Genomic DNA, 19,529 nt, shown 5'->3' with positions numbered 1-19,529 from the left:
GATCAAGGCCATGCATGGGACCATGAGCTGATTGCATTTCTATCACACATACACCAGACACACACACACACACGCTCCTGACACAATGCACCCACCCAAACGGACCCTCCCAAAAACTGCTCTTTCTCGCACATGCACATAGTGCCCCCACACACAAGAACACAAGCCCACCGCACACTTCTCCCCACACATCCACAGCACCAACACACATAAACACTGCCCAACACACACACGCACTACTCTCACACACTGCCTGCATATGGTTTCCACACATACACTGGCCACACACCAACTGCCCTCCTACACTAACACTGCTCCCCAATGCACACTGCCCACTCCCAAACACACACCTTCACACACACTGCACCCACACATTCCCTTCACCTACCCACACTGCCTCCATTACAATATACAATTCCCACACACACTGTAACCACAATCACACTGGCACCCACACACACTGACTGTCCCACACTGCCCCCACATACATTGGCCATACATGCGCAATGTAAGCTACCTGCAAGCACATACTGCCCCCATACAAACACATACACTTTCCCCCTGCACATACTGCCCCAATCACATTACTCCCACACTCATGCTGCCCCTATGCACACATACACACATTGCTCCTTGCATTTGCCTTCGCTCGCTTCCCCACACACACAATCAGCCCCTGACACACACTGCCACTCCCCACTCCACACACACTGCCCCTACCACACACAGCCAATCCCTTACACACATACACTTCCCCCACACCTGCATTCCCCGTTTAACCCCACCACACACTCACTCTCCACCCACCAACATACACATTGACCCCCCACACACTGCTACCCCACACACATTGCCCCAAAAACACGCCCGATGCCCACACACGCACCCACTGCACAACAACGCATGCAGTCACTGCCAACTAACACAAAACACTGCCCATTCGGCACACATTGCCCCCACACACTGCCTCCCACCTTGACTCACCACACACCCACCCACCCAGCTCCCCAACAGGTAGCGCTTTTGATTGGTCAGTCAACCAGCCATTCCCCTCATCATCTACTCTAGTATCTAGCCCCAACGTGCAGATGGACAGGTCAGGGACAAAGCTCTTTGTATGACTACCCTGAGAGGTTTTGCTGAAAGCTGATGGTTTGGCAATCTGAACTTAACTCCCAGGATCTCTCCTCTCCTTCTGACTCACAGGCACGCTTGGCCTCCTGAAACCTCCCTTCCTTGGATTTCAAAAGAGTTAGGTCTGGCCCTCCTTTGACCACATTAGTGGGGTTCTTGCTTCTCAGGTGGGCTCTTTAAATTTGGTTCAACCCATACCTTTGATATGGCAGAAATAGGCCTGATGATCGATACGCGGCTCAGCCTGAGGTTACGGGGGAGGACTTCCTTCCTAGTTCTTTCACTGCAAAGATGGTCAGCTCTGGTATTGATTCTGTCCCAGAGGCCATGCAGTTCTGAAGTCTGTCTGAACGGGTTCCATGTTACACCGTTGACAGGGGTATTTTCTCAACCAGCCGGTGGTGCCACATCTCTACCAGTAACCCATGAGCCGACATTCCAAACAGCGATTAGGGGTTTTCTCAAGTCTCAGGAGCTTTTCCCTGATGAATTTACTCTGGTGACATTGCCACCTGAAGATCATGAGCCGCCACGCCCCAACAGACGTTTTGGGACCTTCTGCTCCTCCATATCCCCTCTGTGGTCAGATAATATTAAGGAGCGTGAGCCAACGCTCCAAACAGAAAATGGTGCCGGGGTCCTGCCATTAGATCTTTTCCTTTTCCACCACCAAATGTCTCCTTGGGACGGCTGCCCTTCTAGGTGAGGTTTCATCGGCATGTACTCGTCACATCAGGGGACCTTCTTCCGCTGGTAGGGGAGGTCAATTTGCAGATGGGTGAACAAGTACCCAGTGTGGATATAGATAGTTCTGCAGGTGAAATTTAACAGAAACAGAATGAGCTTCCCTAGATCATTATTTGAGGACCCCCATAACTGATATTTTCCGGGTCCCAGCAGGAGCATACAGGGTCTTTACTATGCCATAACAGCTCTTCAGAACCTGCATGCTGACCCCAGTCTCTAACATCAGTTTTGATATGCTCTGTATTTCTACATTGGAAGCTGCAAAAACCTGAAAACCCTCGCCTATTGGCTTCTGTGGGCAGGCAGTCCTGTGGCTGTAGTCTTAGAAATTAATTGTAGCTGTAGTCTTCAATGATGGCTCAGGTCATGGTCATTGTGTGGGTCTCTGCTCACACACTTTCCAGATGGAACCCAGGGACTTGGAATGCGATCTTGTGGTGTGCATGTGTGGGAACCCCGTGGCCTAGGCTGAAAACCCTGAGTCACCCATCCACAGGGATTGGAGACTGTTCAAACATCTATGGGATGGTTGGTAGTTCATCTGTAGCTTATGAGACAGGTTTCCTGGGGTGAGGTCTCTTACTAACAATTTCTTTTCAGAAATAGTTTAAGGGAAATCAAATTTCCGGGATAAGGGCAGGAATGGCCTTCTGGGCAAGTAGGGTTGGGATTCATTCCATGATCTCGGCATTGGTGTCTCGGGCCAGCTAGCGAGTTTACATTTTTTTGATCCCACTTCTGACACCAAGTATCATATAGTGGGCACCAGGGGTCAAGAAGGACACCAAGAACAAATATTCTAATCAAGCCTTTATTTAGGGATTCAAACAGAAATGGTAACAGCTCTAATGTAAACAAGCGATCTTTCCAATAAAAACAGAAAAACAGGGCAGCTTTCTCAGAAATGTTCCTTCCTCGTCACTCCTCAATCGTAGTAGTGTGAGTAGGCCCTCAGGCCACTGTAGTCAGCATCCCAGTTCAATTTGTGTAATGTTTCATAAGGGTTATATTGCAGGCTTAATGGTGATCCAAATCTTGTCTTTAGAGCCTAGATGCTGGCTTTCTGGGATGCCAAGCTCCAGTACTAACCCGGTCTTGGGTATCACTGTTTTCCATGTCTCCTGGAAGAGGACACAGAGGTCTGCCAGGAGATGGGCAGATACACCATTCTATAGCCCTCCCTGAGAGTCTGCACTCCTTAGCCCATTCATCTCTAAACTGTCACTGGACTCCTTCACCCCAACTGGAATCTACTCCCACCTCCTGCAAATGCCTCGGGCTAGGCCTGGCCCTCAAGGACATTGTTGCTCTGGCTGACTAGACTCCTAATACACTGCTTCATGGATAAACTCTTCAATACATTCTCTGTCTCTCAATTCTATGGCATTCTCCTTCCTCCTCCACTCATCAACGTGTCCTGATTCTTCCTTCACACTCCCTTCCACATTTTCAACTCAAGCTCCTTTCTCCCTTGCCCTTGCTTCTTTACTCCTGTAGCTAAGGCTTGCTTCTTCTCTGTCATATCTTCTTACTGTCACTTTGGCCTCTGTCTATGGACGCCATCTACAAACTAACAACCTCTTCTTGCCACTTCTTCACTCAGACGCTTAAACTCCTCTCAGTGCTTCTACTCTGCCTCTAATCACATTGAACTTTCAACGCCACCACCATGCCTCTAGTTTCTTGCTCTGTTTTATTTGCTACGACCTTGGACTTCCCTTCTTGCCACCTTCTGGCCTCTACCACCTTGCTCTGTCTTAACGCTTCACCTCTCCCCACAGCCCAGATTCCCCTTAACTGTTCCGCCACCACTCTACAATACCAATCTGTAGGCATCACCTCCCTTACCCACTCAGGTCTCACCAGCTTCTTACTTACCTTCTCTTGGTCTATGACCACCACCAACACTCCTGTCACCACTGCATCACTCCCTTTTGATCTTCCCAGCTCATACTGCTGTGGACTCACCACCTCCCTAACCACCGGTCCCATTGTATACCACCTCTGCCACTCCTGCTACGACCAGCACCTTCTTCCCTTTTGCTCTTACCAGCTTCTCCATAGACTTCTCCATAGACATTACCTTCTCCTCTCTCCTGCTGCCACCACGCCAGCTCTCTTCGCCTCTCCTGTCTTTAGCATAATCTCTTCAGCTTGATCAATTGGTCTCTTTCCAGCATTAATAACATTCAAGCAAAGTGTTCCTGAAACTCGCGCTGACAGACTGGCCTGCTTCATTCATACAGGGTTGTAATCCCTCCCCCTGAACAGGCCATCCCTTCACTGCCTGCCCCTTTCTAGTGTGCAATGGAATGGGAAGTGATTAGAACATGTGCCTGTGGTCATGTGGGCTCAGAGGGGCTGACCTATACCTACATCAACTCCAGTGGCCATCTTTGATTCCATGTTTGTATGTACTGCATCAGGGAGAGCTTCATGTGTTTGGACCGTGCCTCCTTGCTGGTTTTGTGTTTGTAAGTTATAGGAAGGTTTTGAGAGATGTTTTAACTTTATGTTCATATTTTCAGGACAGTTTGAAGTATTTTAGCGAGTGTACCACCAGGATTGCAGTACAAATCTTAAGTTATGATTCCGAGGATAAACAGTCTTTGATGTACATGCATGGGAACCTCTAGGACATAGGTCTGCAACATGTGGCTCTCCAGATGTTTTGGACTACAAATACCATGATCCCTCACTGTTGACTATACTGGCTAGGGCTAATGGGCATAGCAGTACAACACATCAAGTGAGCCAAAGATTGCATGCCACGGCTCTAGGATTTAGGATGCTTTTAATGAATTGCCAAAACATAGAAAGGGAACCCGGGTTCTTAGTCTTCATATTTTAGCATAGGCAACACTGCCTATTATGAATTAGGGACCATAAACGCCCTTTAGGTTCTTTCTTTACTCTCGCAATCTTAACACTTCTCTTATCTCCTCATTGTTCTTTTGAACAGGATGAACTCTGAAGACAAGCCCAATGTTATCTACAAAGCTGCCACAATGGAGGAGAATATTGCATAGTGTGCCACGGGCATTCCGAGACACAAACCCGCAATGCCTCACGCTGCATGAAGGAACCCAGGCGCAGCGTGATCGCCAAACAGACAGCGGACTGATATGTCATGACATTGCACAAGGAGAGGAGATAGGACCACTGAGCACCAACCAAAACATTATCCCCAGCCAGCATCCAATTACTAGGACCACTGAGCACCAACCAAAACATTATCCCCACGAGCACCCAATTACTATAACATTATCCCCAGCAAGCATCCAATTTCCATCAACAATATCCCTAGCGAGCACCCAATTACTATCCACGGCTATCATGATTCTCCGACATCCTGCAAGCTATGGAGTAATGACGCAATGGGGGGCCACCCGGTCCATCGAACGAGTGGCCGAGATACAGGAGACAGGCTGGACCCTATACCCTAAAATCCCTTGAAAGGAAGCAGCTTAACCATAGCAGAGAGAGGCTGCCAGTGAGACCCCATAACATCAAACACTCTGAGACATTAGGGACATATTTCTACAATTGCACTTACATAATGGGAAATCCTACTAATTTACACGATCTTTTATTTTTGTACCAGCCTTTTTGAAAGCCAAGTCCTAGGAGGAGGGTCGGGGCCACACTTTAAAGTTGAAACACACACACAAGGGCCTCATTATGAGTCACCCGGTCTGGAAATAACAGTGGCGGTAAACCCGCCACCACCATTGTTTCCGGAACGGGTGATCTCCAGTTATGCAGACGGGAGGTGTCATTATTTTTGGACAGACCCCAAGCACTTTCTCACATCCATTCATTAATAAAACTCTACTGGCGCTCATCCGCCTAGTAGTGCACTCAAAATAATTCACCTCCTCGATAATTTCCCTCGATGAAGTCTCATATCTCAAAAGTCAACTAACGCAACTGCTTCGAAAGTCCCTATCCAGTCAGCATCCTGAAAGTTTCTCTCTCAATACTAGAGTTCAGAGTCCTCTATTCAGCGGATAGAGGACTCTTCTGTTTTTATGATCATAACTATTTCTTGTCTGGTCCTGCAGGTATTCATTTCAATTACAACTGGTCTTAAATCTCTTGTCCATATGGTAGTCTGTCTAATTACATTTCATTTGCATCGTTTGCGTATCTCCTAATTCAGGTAGTAAAGGTTCCTTTATTTCAGCATTTCCAAGGAATTGCTCGGTCTGATGGTCACTAGCTCTGCTTATCGTACAAGTCTCCCACAGCTGCCTATAAAGCAGGCGTCCTCATAGAGCTCCAGGCATCTGGCGTCCATAGGGGCGTCCATCCAATTAGTGCTGCTACAAATCTGTATCAACCGAGCCTCTTTATAGCATGTCCCATTACATGCAATTCATTGAGTGTCCTTGAGCATATCTCCCTGTAGTTATCCGCCTTACATGCCCCCATGAAACAAATATACTCATTAGCTTTTATCCAGTTAGTACTCTGACACATCTCCATTGAACGAGTTTATTTCCAAACCTCTATGGAGTGTCCTTCAAGATTTCTATCCACCAATGGACCAAGAAATAACTGTCCAAAGAGTGTCCTTGTAGACCTCTATCTATGAGGTGTTCTTAAAGATCTCTCTCTAATGAAAGGCTTTACAAACCTCTATCCAACTACTGTCCCTATTGATTTCTGGTCATTAAGGTTCATTGCAGATTGATGTCCATTGAGAGTTCTTGCAGACCTCTGTCCAAGACATACCCTCAAAGAGAATCTCTACAAATCCCTAGCCAGTGTGTGTCCCTATCAAGTGCTTACGTATCTGTCCAACGTGATTCCCTAAAGATATCCAACCAAAGAGATTCCTTCCAGATTCCTTTTAGATTACTCCTAAATATGGGTCTTAACAGATCTTTATAAACTCAATGAGTGCCCCTCTGGATTTATACTCTCATAGATCACCGTCCAATGAGTGCTCTTATTGCCTTTGTCCCAGAAGTGGTATTAAATATGTCTCTCCATCAACTGCCTTTACAGAACCTTATCCAACAAATCCTTCTGCAATGAGCAAACTTACAAATGTGTATCCTTTAAGTGTCCTGATATACCTCTATACAATAAGTGTCCTTGCAGATCTCTATCCAACAAGTGCTCTTCAATATCCACCTCAAATGTATGTTTTTACGGATCTGTAGCCAATGAATGCCCCTACAGATGGCTGTGTTATAAGTGCTCTTACAGATATATATCCTTATAACTCTGCATCCTAAAAGTGTCTTATCAGAACTCCGAGTGTCCGTACAGTTTTATATCCTTCACTGCCCTCATAGATTTCTATCCAATGAGAGTCATTATGGATCTCCATTCATCAAAAATCAATTATAGATCCTTGCAGATCTATATCATTTAAGTGTCCTTACAAATCTCTGGTCCAGGAGTGTTCTTATAGATCGCTTTTCAATGGGAACCTACATCAATATTAAACCAATGAATGTGTCCGCATGTCTTCAAAGCTGCCTTCATAGATGCACACTTCAAGACTATCATCACAGGCTTTCTTTTCAAGACTACCCTGTGTGAGCCTCAACTCAAGACCCCCTTTTTCGGACTGTTCCCTAGGATCTGAATTTTAAGGCTGTCCTCACAGATATCCACATTTCACCATTGCAGTATCCGGATCATGCAGCGTTCAATCAGCACTGAATGGCATCGCGCCTCCAAGACGTTCTTCAATCGATGACTGCGTGTTCACAGACTGTCGCCTTCCATTGCTTCCAAGATGTTTACTCCAAGCAATAGTCTAACATTGCCTTCCATTGCCTCCGCTGCTGTAGAACGTATTGGTGACCTCGCAGCTCTCAAATCGACCGCTGTCCTCGTGGATACCATCCACATCGTTGCCCTGAAAGGTTGCTGTCAGTCCACTGTCACCGTTGCTCTGTAAAGCAGCGTTGCCTTCAAAACCTTGTATCCAACCAGAGCCGTGACTGTGCTTTGAGTGGGCACAGTCTGGAAAGTTCCTCTTGTCTGGAGTGTCCTAGTGACTCTCAGGCCAGTCAGTGTCTTTCTACCCCACTGGTGTTTTACTGTGCTTGCTACCCCAATCTACCACCGCCTTTTCACATCTTACTCTGCACACTATTCTCATAGCTTGGAATCCAACCAGTGGGGCTTCCATCAGAGAAATATCCTCAGACCTCATCTTTCCCAAGATCTATTCCCCACAACTCCCCCAGTTGCCCCCACATCCCCTCCTGTAGTATTTATTGATGTCGCCATCCACATTGAAGTGATTGATTTTCTGAAATATTCTGTTAAATGCTGAACACCATTCACCCGCTTTCTGAAGTCGGAGGGCTGACCTATCACCACACACTGAAGTATACATATATAAATACATATCTTTAAATATTTTTATTACGAAATGCAAACATTTTTGGAAAACAATAAACCTGATGTTTGAAGACTTGCTGTGTTCTTTTTGCTTTCGAGTCTGACTCCTTGCTATCCTTCACCAAGTTCCTAATGTCAAACCTCAGCACCCAGTAATCCTCCCATTGTTCCTCGATTTGCGTAGTGAACAGTGCTATCGTGACTTGGAGGCAGCAACGTGGAATGGACGCGGAATCTTATAAAACCCAACGAAGAACCCAAACACTTCAGCAATCCCTACCAGGGCATACTTAAGTGTGCACCAGAAAGATGCGGACCTCCTTGGTGCGTACCGGGACCTCCTTGGTGCGTAACGGGACCTCCTTGGTGCATACCGGGACCTCCTTGGTGCGTACCTGGACCTCCTTGGTGCGTACCGGGACCTCCTTGGTGCGTAACGGGACCTCCTTGGTGCGTACCGGGACCTCCTTGGTGCGTAACGGGACCTCCTTGGTGCGTACCGGGACCTCCTTGGTGCGTAACGGGACCTCCTTGGTGCGTAACGGGACCTCCTTGGTGCGTACCGGGACCTCCTTGGTGCGTAACGGGACCTCCTTGGTGCGTACCGGGACCTCCTTGGTGCGTAACGGGACCTCCTTGGTGCGTAACGGGACCTCCTTGGTGCGTACCGGGACCTCCTTGGTGCGTACCGGGACCTCCTTGGTGCGTAACGGGACCTCCTTGGTGCGTACCGGGACCTCCTTGGTGCGTAACGGGACCTCCTTGGTGGGTACCGGGACCTCCTTGGTGCGTACCGGGACCTCCTTGGTGTGTACTGCTACCGTTCATGGTCCCCTTTTTTACAACCGTACTTATGCTTTATATTTCTGATTTTATTCTTGGTTGGTTAAGGTGCCTTATTGTAAACCTCCTTGCTTCCAAGCACAAGGTAAACGGTGGAAAGGGAGAAGTACAGTTCACAATCAGAACATTATTGGTCAGCTCCTGGTTTTGATGGCAGGTTGTATACAGTGCAGTTCTGGTGGAAACCATATAAAGAAAAAAGAACTTTGAAGTGCACTGGGGGGATATAAAAGCGGGTGTGGTTCAGCATCAGTTGGGGTGGCAGGAGGGTGGCAAGAAGGAGGAGCTGATTGGTGTGGCCAGTGGCAGCGGCAGGCCAAAGTGGTCAAGCTGAAGGATCTAAAATTGTGAAGTCTCTCGTGTGCATTGGGTTAGGCTTTATCCCTGACCCACTTGTTGTGTCATGCTAGATGGAATTGTGTTAAATGGCCTCATTACGAAGTTGGCGGTAGCCTTGCGGGTTTTACCGGCAAGGCTACCTCCAAACTTGCATCCGGGCACCCACGAATGGGCAATTACCAGGCTATTCCGGCCCAGCTGGAGCCAGTAATTGCCCTTTCGCGGGTATCGGGCCTGGTACATCCCCATTCCCATTTGAGCCCTATAGGGCTATGGGGCTCAAAGGGAATGGGAAGGCTGGTAGCACCGGTACCGTTATTAACGGTACCGGTGCTACGATCATGTTCTGCTCGTGGGTGCCGGTACGACCACCAGGTCAGACCTGGTGGCTGCAATGGCACCTGAGAGCAGAGCTCCTAGTATGGCGGTACGGTAGCAACGGTGCCGGTAGTGATACCGGCGCCGTTGTTACCTTACCGCCATACTTGTAATGAGGACCAATGTCACTATTCTCACATCGGCTCAGCCCACTAAGGGGTAATAGACCTTCCTACTAAGTGGGTATACATATATTAGATAAACCCAAAAAAAGTCCAAAGGTAAGTGTCACTAATATTATCCTCACCTACCTCTTGGGTGAGCTTTGAAACAAATAATAGCCCTCCCCAGTGTTGACAATCTCGTATAAAACAAAATCTCAAATTTATTATACAATTAATAAAAGCAATGATATTTCACACAACACTACAATATAGAAATAACGAAAAATCCATACATTAATTTGTAAAACTGATTACACAATTATTCACTTAACACATTAGCAATGAGTAGAAACTTCTTGTTAAAACTCCCAATTTGCAGCTGTAACAAATGTTGAGACAACTAAGATGGAAGGTATGTCTCATAAGGCTTGTCTCATGCTCTCACTAACAAAGGTTCAATATGGTTACACACTTACTTGAGTCTAGCACTCCCTCACATAGTTCTCCACAGCGTTATTCAACACCTGCTTTACCTACAAAAAGCCACATGCTTTAGACATCCGGCCAGTATCAGTGACATTACGCTCTTTCATCAGGATAAAGTAATAACCCTCCAAAGCCAATTGGAAACTGAAAAAGGAAGTGAAGGATTCACCAATCCCTGCGACACGTGACTCCTGCTTGTGGTGTTAGTACATCTCATATGATTTTTACCCAAACACACTGGAAATAAGAAAACAACAGCAAACAAATGAAGAATTTAAGAAATGTTAATACATATCAATGCAATAAAACCTCACGCCCAAAACACATATTTGCACCCGGGCAAGGACCATTGGCCAATCAGGTGGCTGGAAGAGCATCCCAAGTCCCTAAACCAACCAAACCTCCAAGCCCCTTCCTCCTCATTTACCTGCAGGACCGCTTCTTTGATCTCCAGTCCACCACAATAGAAATGGAAAAGGGGCTTAGTCCCTTGTCCCTATGGTGGAAAGCCATTTGCGCCCCGGAGGAACCCCAGTGTGAAAGGCTTTCACAACACAGCAGGGGGTGGACATGGCCGGTAACAGCCCCACTACGCCCTTTGCTTGGGCCTACCATGGCTTAGGCCTACGGGCCATTACCGGTCATGTCCGTCCCACTGCTGGGGTCTGAAAGCCATACTATAACTTGATTTAACCACTCTAACATAATCGTGTTAAAATGTCCTTTGACTAGTTGCTTTTTCGATTTCCAAGCACAGTTTCATCAGGGACGATGTCAATGATATGATCTTCTCAGAAAGACATCTTTGCCAAAACATTTTAGTATCAATCGTTTGCACATTATGTCCAAATCTTCTCAAAAATAAAATATAAACTGGGTCAGCTCCTCACATAAAGTACGCAGATGCTGAACATTCGCTAGTACATTGTCCCTATTACAAAGCTTGCAGTATCTATTACTCACTTCAATAAGCCTCGCATATCCAGCTCCCTACATCCGCCGGCAGGCGGATGTGCCGGTGGCCCTACGAAGGCCATACAAAGGCCTGTTGAGAGCCTGTCTGGCCCCCACTTCGTCGTCCCATCCAAGGGAAGAGGGCAGGAGCCCTTTCCCCATCGCTGGAACCCGAAACAGCTGGTAAGCTGCAACGAAGGCCTGCCTGGCCTTGTCCTACTTCCTGCCTGTCCCCCGCATGCCGGGCGCATCGCGGCGCCACAACGAGGCTAAGCCTCGCATATCCAGCTCCCTACATCCGCCGGCAGGCGGATGTGCCGGCGGCCATACAAAGGCCTGTTGAGAGCCTGTTCGGAGCCATAGGGGCCAGGGGCCAGGAACTCTGCCCTCACCGCTCCAGGTAAGCTAACGCTGCCACCTGCCACCTGTTTCTGTGCCTGTTTATGCCCGACTCTACCTTCTGCCATACCCTATGCCCATCTTACTCCAGGTAACTTTCGGCCAATAATACTGCACTACTCCCAGCTACCTATTGTCTCCAGCACCATGTGTGTCTGTGACACCCCAGGAAATAGCAACCAAAGTGCATAACCCATGTGCACCACAGGACTGTTAGGTGTTACCCCATCGCATTTTTGCCAAACTGCGCTATTTGAAGCTAGGTGTTACCCCACTGCATTTTTGCCAAACTGTGCTATTTGAAGTTAGGTGTTACCCCACTGCATTTTTGCCAAACTGTGCTATTTGAAGTTAGGTGTTACCCCACTGCATTTTTGCCAAACTGTGCTATTTGAAGCTAGGTGTTACCCCACTGCATTTTTGCCAAACTGTGCTATTTGAAGTTAGGTGTTACCCCACTGCATTTTTGCCAAACTGTGCTATTTGAAGTTAGGTGTTACCCCACTGCATTTCTGCCAAACTGTGCTATTTGAAGTTAGGTGTTACCCCACTGCATTTTTGCCAAACTGTGCTATTTGAAGCTAGGTGTTACCCCACTGCATTTTTGCCAAACTGTGCTATTTGAAGTTAGGTGTTACCCCACTGCATTTTTGCCAAACTGTGCTATTTGAAGTTAGGTGTTACCCCACTGCATTTTTGCCAAATTGTGCTATTTGAAGTTAGGTGTTACCCCATTGCATATTTGCTGCCTACCACTATTCCTGCGCATATTCCGTTTACAAAGCCACCTTTTTCAAATAACACCCACATTGCTACTCCTACTCTGCTCACACAACGCCAGCGCAGTACTGCAGAAAATGCTAACTATATTACTCATCTTCTGTGCAATGGCCATGCCCGCATCCCTAGACATTCCCATCCAGGATACTGACTCAGGAGCCCCCCCTCCCCAGCCAGGCACTAGTCTCACCTACACAGCTAGGTACTATCCTGTCCCTTCCTACCCAAGATATCATTGCAAGTCAGGTCCTACAACTTTTGCCTCCCACCCTTGCACTATCACCGAAAGAAACAACAAACTTCGCGCTAGACTCTCTAAACTTCATGAGCCGCCCCGAAGATTCCTGTCTGATTCCAAATGCGAAGCCAAAAGTTCTACCAAAGGCACCACTATCCCCACAACCAAGTCCAAACCTATCATTCATACAAATATCTCGGCAAAAACGGATGTACATTCTTACAAAGGAGCTCTCCTCAATACCAGATCACTGGTTGCACATGCCCTTGATATTGCAGACCTAATTATCAAAGACAAATTAGACTTTATTGCTCTAACTGAAACGTGGCTCCACAATGCAGCAGGCCCATCTCTAATGCTAGCCATCCCAGACGGCTACACTATATCTAGGCAGGACCGGGTAGGTAACCCGGGCGGTGGCATCGCCATCATATCGAAAGTAAGTTTAGCTCTCAGACTAGCCCCGACCCAAACTCTGCAATCGTGTGAATCCCTCACTGCCAAACTCCCCATAAACAATACCCAATCCCTCACTATCCACTTGATCTACAGACCACCAGGTCCACTTGGAACCTTCGAGGAAGATCTACACAACCTAATTTCTAACAATGCGAAAACCACTTCACAACTACTGCTTCTAGGGGACCTTAACTTAGGGTTCAACGACCCAGCAGACATACATGCCTCTACCATAGCCAATACGATCTCATCACTCGGACTCTCACAAAAAGTCAACCTACCCACCCACCTGAAGGGTAGAACCCTAGACTGGGTTGCTGATGCCAATTGCTCAGCGGTCATCTCCGCCACCACACCACTTCCTTGGACCGACCATTCGCTGGTCTCATTTAACCTATTGACCTCTAGATCACCTACCACAACTGTGTCACTGGCACCACCCTGCCTCACAAGAAACAAGAAAAATATCTCAATAGAAAAAATCATCCCAGCTATCCTTCCAACCCTAAACGCATTGCCAGACAATCTAGATCCCAACACACTAGTTCACGAATATAATAAAATCATGTTAACTACCATGGACAAAATTGCCCCACTCAAACTTCGCTCCAGTAAGCCTAAAACTCATTTAAACAAATGGTACACACCCGAACTCAAAGTCCTCCGTCTAAAAAAGCGCAAATGTGAAGCTGATTGGAAATTATGCCCCTCCAGTGAAAAGAAAGCCATCCTGGACACGATTTCTCGTCATTACAAAGCTGAAATCTGCTTAGCTAAACGGAATTCCTATAATATCCGCATTGCCAACTCCAACTCAAGTATGAAGGAACTCTTCTCCATACTAAAGGAACTTGAGTCACCCATAGCCACACCCGACACCTGCACCAAGAACCATACCTGGTGCACAGACATCCAACAAGCACTAGCAAATAAAATAAACACCCTACAAAATAAAATTCATCTAAAAAAAGATTCCCTAAACCTCACTAACCCTCCCACATCTCCGCCCAAAGCCTCACCAAGTACACACACTAACTCATTCACCTTCTCTAAAACTACAACCCTTGAGGTTGAGAAAATCATCCTCTCTCTTAAACCATCAAACTGTAAAGGCGATATCTGCCCTGCACACATAATAAAGGACGCAGCCAGAGACCTGTCACCCTTTATCTCTAAACTTATAAACGCCTCCTTCTCCTCAGGCAGTATCCCCTCCAACTTAAAACAATCTTGGGTACTCCCCCTCCTCAAAAAACAGACGCTCGATCCCCTCATCCCCACCAACTACCGACCCATCACAACGGTACCCTTCCTACTGAAAATCTTGGACAAAGTTGCCTATGTCCAGATTCAAAAATACCTAGAACTACACAAGCTACTAGGCGCCAGACAATCAGGTTTCCGCCCACTACACGGCACGGAAACAGCCCTCATCGATCTGAAAACCCAAATTGATGATCTGAGGGACAAGGGCAAGACAGCACTCCTCCTCTTACTTGACCTCTCCGCGGCTTTCGACCTCGTCGACCACAAGGTCCTCTGCAGACACCTTGACTCAGCTGCTCATTTCTCCCCAGAAGCTATCAAATGGATTGAATCCTTTCTGAGTGAGAGAACTATGAGAGTCTTCTCCCCTTCAGCAGCAGCAGACCCCTCTCCTATCACTTGCGGAGTCCCGCAGGGCTCATGCGTCTCCCCCACCCTATATAACATCTTCACCAAACCCCTGTTCGACGATCTGGACCATCTGGGTGTCACCTACACTAATTATGCTGATGACACTCAGATTCTCCTCCCACTTTCAGGGGATCACAGTAAGGACAGTGAGTTGGTGAATAGGGTATATCTCATCATTCAGGCATGGATGGCATCTCATGGCCTATGCTTGAATGATGACAAGACAGAGCTCATCATCTTAGGTACCCCTGCTAATATCAACAAACTAGGCCTTGAATATGCCGAATTCAACATAGATGGTAATCTCATCAGAGTATCCAGGGAAGTAAAAACCCTTGGCTTTTATCTGGATGCCACTATGTCATTCACTAAACAGGTTAACTCACTAGCATCTACCACTGCGTACACTTGCAAATTAATAAGGGCAGGCAGACCATTCCTATCCAATGACAGCTGCCTGATCCTGGCAAGAGCACTCATACTATCTAGGCTTGATTATTGTAATGCCCTCTATAGCGGTGCCAACAAAGCCATTATCCACAGGCTCCAAATCCTACAAAATAATGCCTTGAGAGCTGCCCTCGGCATTAATAAGAGAGATCATATCTCAACCACTAGACGCCAACAGAAATGGCTCTCTACAGACAACAAAATCAAACTAAAGTTGGCCTCCCTAACCCATAAAGCCCTCAACAATGCCGCCCCCAGCTATCTGATGGACAAGGTAAAGAGAAAGTCCTCCATCCGACAAACGAGAACCATCAATTCCAACCGTCTGATAATCCCCAGATTCAAACTCTCCACCATTGGTGGGAACAGTTTCCCGGTGAAAGCTGCCACGCTCTGGAACTCTCTGCCTCACAACCTAAGAGCTGACCAACCATACTCGCACTTCAGAAGACACCTCATCAGTCACCTTAACTCCAATAACCCTTGTATTTAGCTGCACTTTCCTACACCTATGTATAGATAGTGATACTCTTGCTCGTGTTTCCGCCTTCGCCTCTAACAGCCCTGCACACTTCTGTACACTTACCTCCTGTATAGATATTGACTTTTAATGTTTGAAGACTTGTATACCTCTTATTCCTTATTACCTCTGTAATCCTGAATATTCTTTTAGGTTTACCCGCCTCTAACAGCCCTGTACATATCTGTATATTTACCCCTGCATGGATATTGACTTTGTATGTATGAAGATTTGTATATTTTTATTCCTGTAATTCTGATTATTTTTATTACTACCTCAAAGTGTATATTTCTGCAACATTGTAAGCTTCGAATTATCTTTTGCCTGCGCCCTGTTGCCCCTGGGTAAGGTGCGCCATACAAATAAATAAACAAACAAACAAACAAACAAACAAGACCTAACCCATGGTCAAGAACATCCGAACTAGGTGGCAAATAAATACTGACCAGCATAAAAGTTCTCCAAACTTTAACCGCTGTGCCAATCAACGTGTAAGGTTTGCAGATTTAAAAAACTATATGCCATTATACCGGGATAGTTGAAGGATTTTAGTTTCCTTATATGGTCATAATTACATATCCAGTCCCTCGTTTAGATTTTTTGATGAATTGACTTCTTAAGATGGCGAGTCATAGACCAAAAGAGCTGTGGAGCAGAAGACTGCAGACCCCTGTTCTACAGTAAAATAGTACATCTTCACAGATAATCTGCAAAATACTGGTGCAATGGGGTTGGTGGATTGCATCCCCAATTGGGTTTGCTTTTTTATCTCTCAGTTGGGAAGCCTGGCTCTGCCCACAGTGTTGGAAATACAAATCCAATGAACCATAGAAGACTGGTGGTACATAAAGAGAGGGCCCTCCTTCATACTAAGAGTAAAACCATGCCATTTACGCCACAACCTCAAACTCCTTCACAGTTTTTTAAAATTTCCCTGGAATGCTCCTTAGAAGAGGCCAGGCACACCACCACCCTCATGATGTCACCCCATAAGGAAGGACACCCCTTGGTGATTTCAGGCAGAGGCAGTGCAGAGGGGAGGTACCCTGGCAAGCTCTTACTATACACAGCACTACAGATAAGCGGTGCACCAGTCTCATTTAATCCCTAATTTGGAGGGGAGGGCCTCTTAATCACCTGAACCCAAGCGGGCCCACCACTTGAAAGATTAGTGCACACTTTGTACATAAAGCAAGTACAATTATCCGCAGAGTATTTAGATGGTGTTGCAGGACCAAACTAACCCAAGTCTCAACAAACCACAACAGTTAACATCTTTTGTAGATTTTTGCAACAGTTAAAACACTCCCAGAGACTTTATGGCAATATACCCCCACAGACATGATTGGACAAAAACCTCTTCAAAAAAATTCTGTCTTTTCCCAATTCCTACATTTTCATTGGCCAGTTTTATCTTAATAGTCATCTTCAGGTGATATTCATAACACACCTCTTCTTAGGATTCGTCCGTAGTAGGTCATGCCGTCAGCACATGGTTAAACATTGGTATTGAAACATAATGTATTACTATCAATAACTGGCCTAAGCTGTTTAAACCCTTACTCTTGATTTGCACATGCTCGCATGAATATTCCCAGCGATATGAGGAAGGCTGGGTGAATGATTTCTCTTTGAGTTAGTGATGCTATCTAATTCCCCAGGTCATTAGTCTGAGTGGAAAATTCTAATCTAAATACCCCGCCACTTTATCGCACCTCGCACATCTGACAACATAATTGCAACTCCTGGTTTCTTATTAGTTTAGCCGTGGGCATTGGTTCACCCCGTGTTTGACTGCTAGCTAAAATAAATAATGAAAACCCCTTCAATCACGCTCCCATTCATCAGCAGATTACCTTCTGTATCTGTGATATGGATAAAACCATAAAACCCATGGCCAGTTCCTGCAGCGCTGATGCAAAGGTTGTGGAGTTACTATTTAACTCATCCCTCGGCTTCTAAAACCTCACAGAATCAGTTACTTGACAGTCAAAGTTCACCGATATTGAGAATCATGCATACCCCATGTATTTGTATTAATGTGCAAGTATGTTTTTACATTTGGTGGGTTTGACATTTTATCTTTCTACGTGCGTGCAAGCTAATTTGTATCAATTTCTAGACTGACAGTAATGCTAAAGCAGCATACCCCATCCATAATTAACTACACTTTGATACATATGAAATTGCAACATGGCGTGCAGTTTGCCTCCACCCCCAGTTATGAAAACGGCGCGCACAAAAGGAACCCTTAGTAATTATGGGGACCTTTGCCATTTCCCTTTCCCAACATTTCCGCCTTTAGTTAATACTTTAACAAATCATGATCATCTACTTGGAAAAACTTCTCTAAAACCATCTCTTTCCCCAGTCTCAATATGGGCATACTCTTCTGCTGAACAACCCCAACTCATACACCTACCGTTCCAACACTCTACCCGCTGCTCCACACAATCATGCCAATTTGGTGGAGGACACAAGATTATGTCAGTCTGAGTACCCATATGGGATGAAGTAGTGGTGATCCTAGCCTTGGACAGGGTTACGGCCATCATGGCAGCAACTGTTGGTACCTGGGCAGAGCAAATGAGAGAAACAAAAAAGAATGAGAAAAAAGACAACAATAGGTAACAGAATCTTTGCAGCAAGGCTCATCTAAGACTGTACCCACGAGGTCAGGGAGTCAATCCATGAATGGTTGGTGATCCCAGTCTGTCTCCACGATCACTTTCAGTTTGTGCAAGGCAGAAATAGTTCTGGTGACCATAGTATTTTCAGTATCATTGGGAGGCACATACGTGCAAGAGGTAGTCCCGATTTTCCAGCATACCCCACCCTCCATTGGTGTTAAGAGGTCAAGTATATACCAGTTTTCCATAGTCATAAGTCTGAGTGCCCTCAGTTCTTCCCTAATGACACTGAACACTGACTCGGAAATGTACATGGAGAGTAGTCATTCGTACCTGGTCACCTGGAGCCACGTGGCATTGGCTGCTGCTTGGGTGTCAGGTGCCAGGAGTGACACAAAGAAAGTATTGGTGTGGCTAAACAGCAGATATCGACCAGGAATGTCTGCTAAAGCCTGTGAGGATGCTGCTGAAAGGTAGTTCAATATTCTCCTGCATTGCAACTGTTTGTGCCGTCAAGCATAGTCTTTGATTTGTCCATATAAGGTGGTGAAAAGGGAAGAAAGGGGCACAGGGGACAAAGGTGCACACATGTAACTTTGGGGATTGGATGGGCCAAAATCAGGTGTTCTTCAGGGATCACAAGGACGGGCACATGAAGAAATGTGAGACTGCACATCACTCGCCAGGCGGGAGGCAACTGCTTCTATGCATATGATCCAAAGGTCCACCAATTATCAAGAAGAGCAGCAGTACCTCCAGCCAGATCTGTGATGGGTAGCGTGCTGCTGCAGTTCCCATTTGTGCCAAAGGGCACCATGTCATCACCCTTAAAACAAATGAGTAAGTGTCTGTATCCTAAAAGGCTTTTCTGGCTCTTTGATCCATGTCAGATACTGCAAATGATTTCTTCATACTGTCCCACACTTTTGATTTATTTGTGCCACCGCTTCTTCTGAGAACTGCTCATTCCTCCAAGCTCTGCAATTCTTCACCGCTTGCTCCCATCGATTCTTAGAAAAATA

General features: G+C 46.3%; 1 protein-coding gene across 6 annotated transcripts in view; it reads left to right on the top strand.

Moving 5' to 3' along the window:
* The window catches only part of LOC138511191 (uncharacterized), a 699,527-nt gene extending 691,204 nt beyond the window's left edge, over positions 1–8,323 (top strand). For all 6 annotated transcript variants that reach the window (XM_069626707.1, XM_069626706.1, XM_069626705.1 and 3 more), the window contains one exon: positions 4,844–8,323. In XM_069626707.1, the coding sequence (XP_069482808.1) occupies positions 4,844–4,910 (67 nt within the window). In that variant the 3' untranslated portion in view covers positions 4,911–8,323. The remainder of the gene's footprint in view (positions 1–4,843) is intronic.
* The last annotated feature ends 11,206 nt before the right edge of the window (positions 8,324–19,529 follow it).

The sequence above is a fragment of the Ambystoma mexicanum genome, chromosome 6p (assembly GCF_040938575.1).
Source record: "Ambystoma mexicanum isolate Mex_15411 chromosome 6p, UKY_AmexF1_1, whole genome shotgun sequence".
In the NCBI taxonomy this organism is placed as follows: domain Eukaryota; kingdom Metazoa; phylum Chordata; class Amphibia; order Caudata; family Ambystomatidae; genus Ambystoma; species Ambystoma mexicanum.
This window is presented reverse-complemented; position numbering and strand designations above follow the sequence as displayed.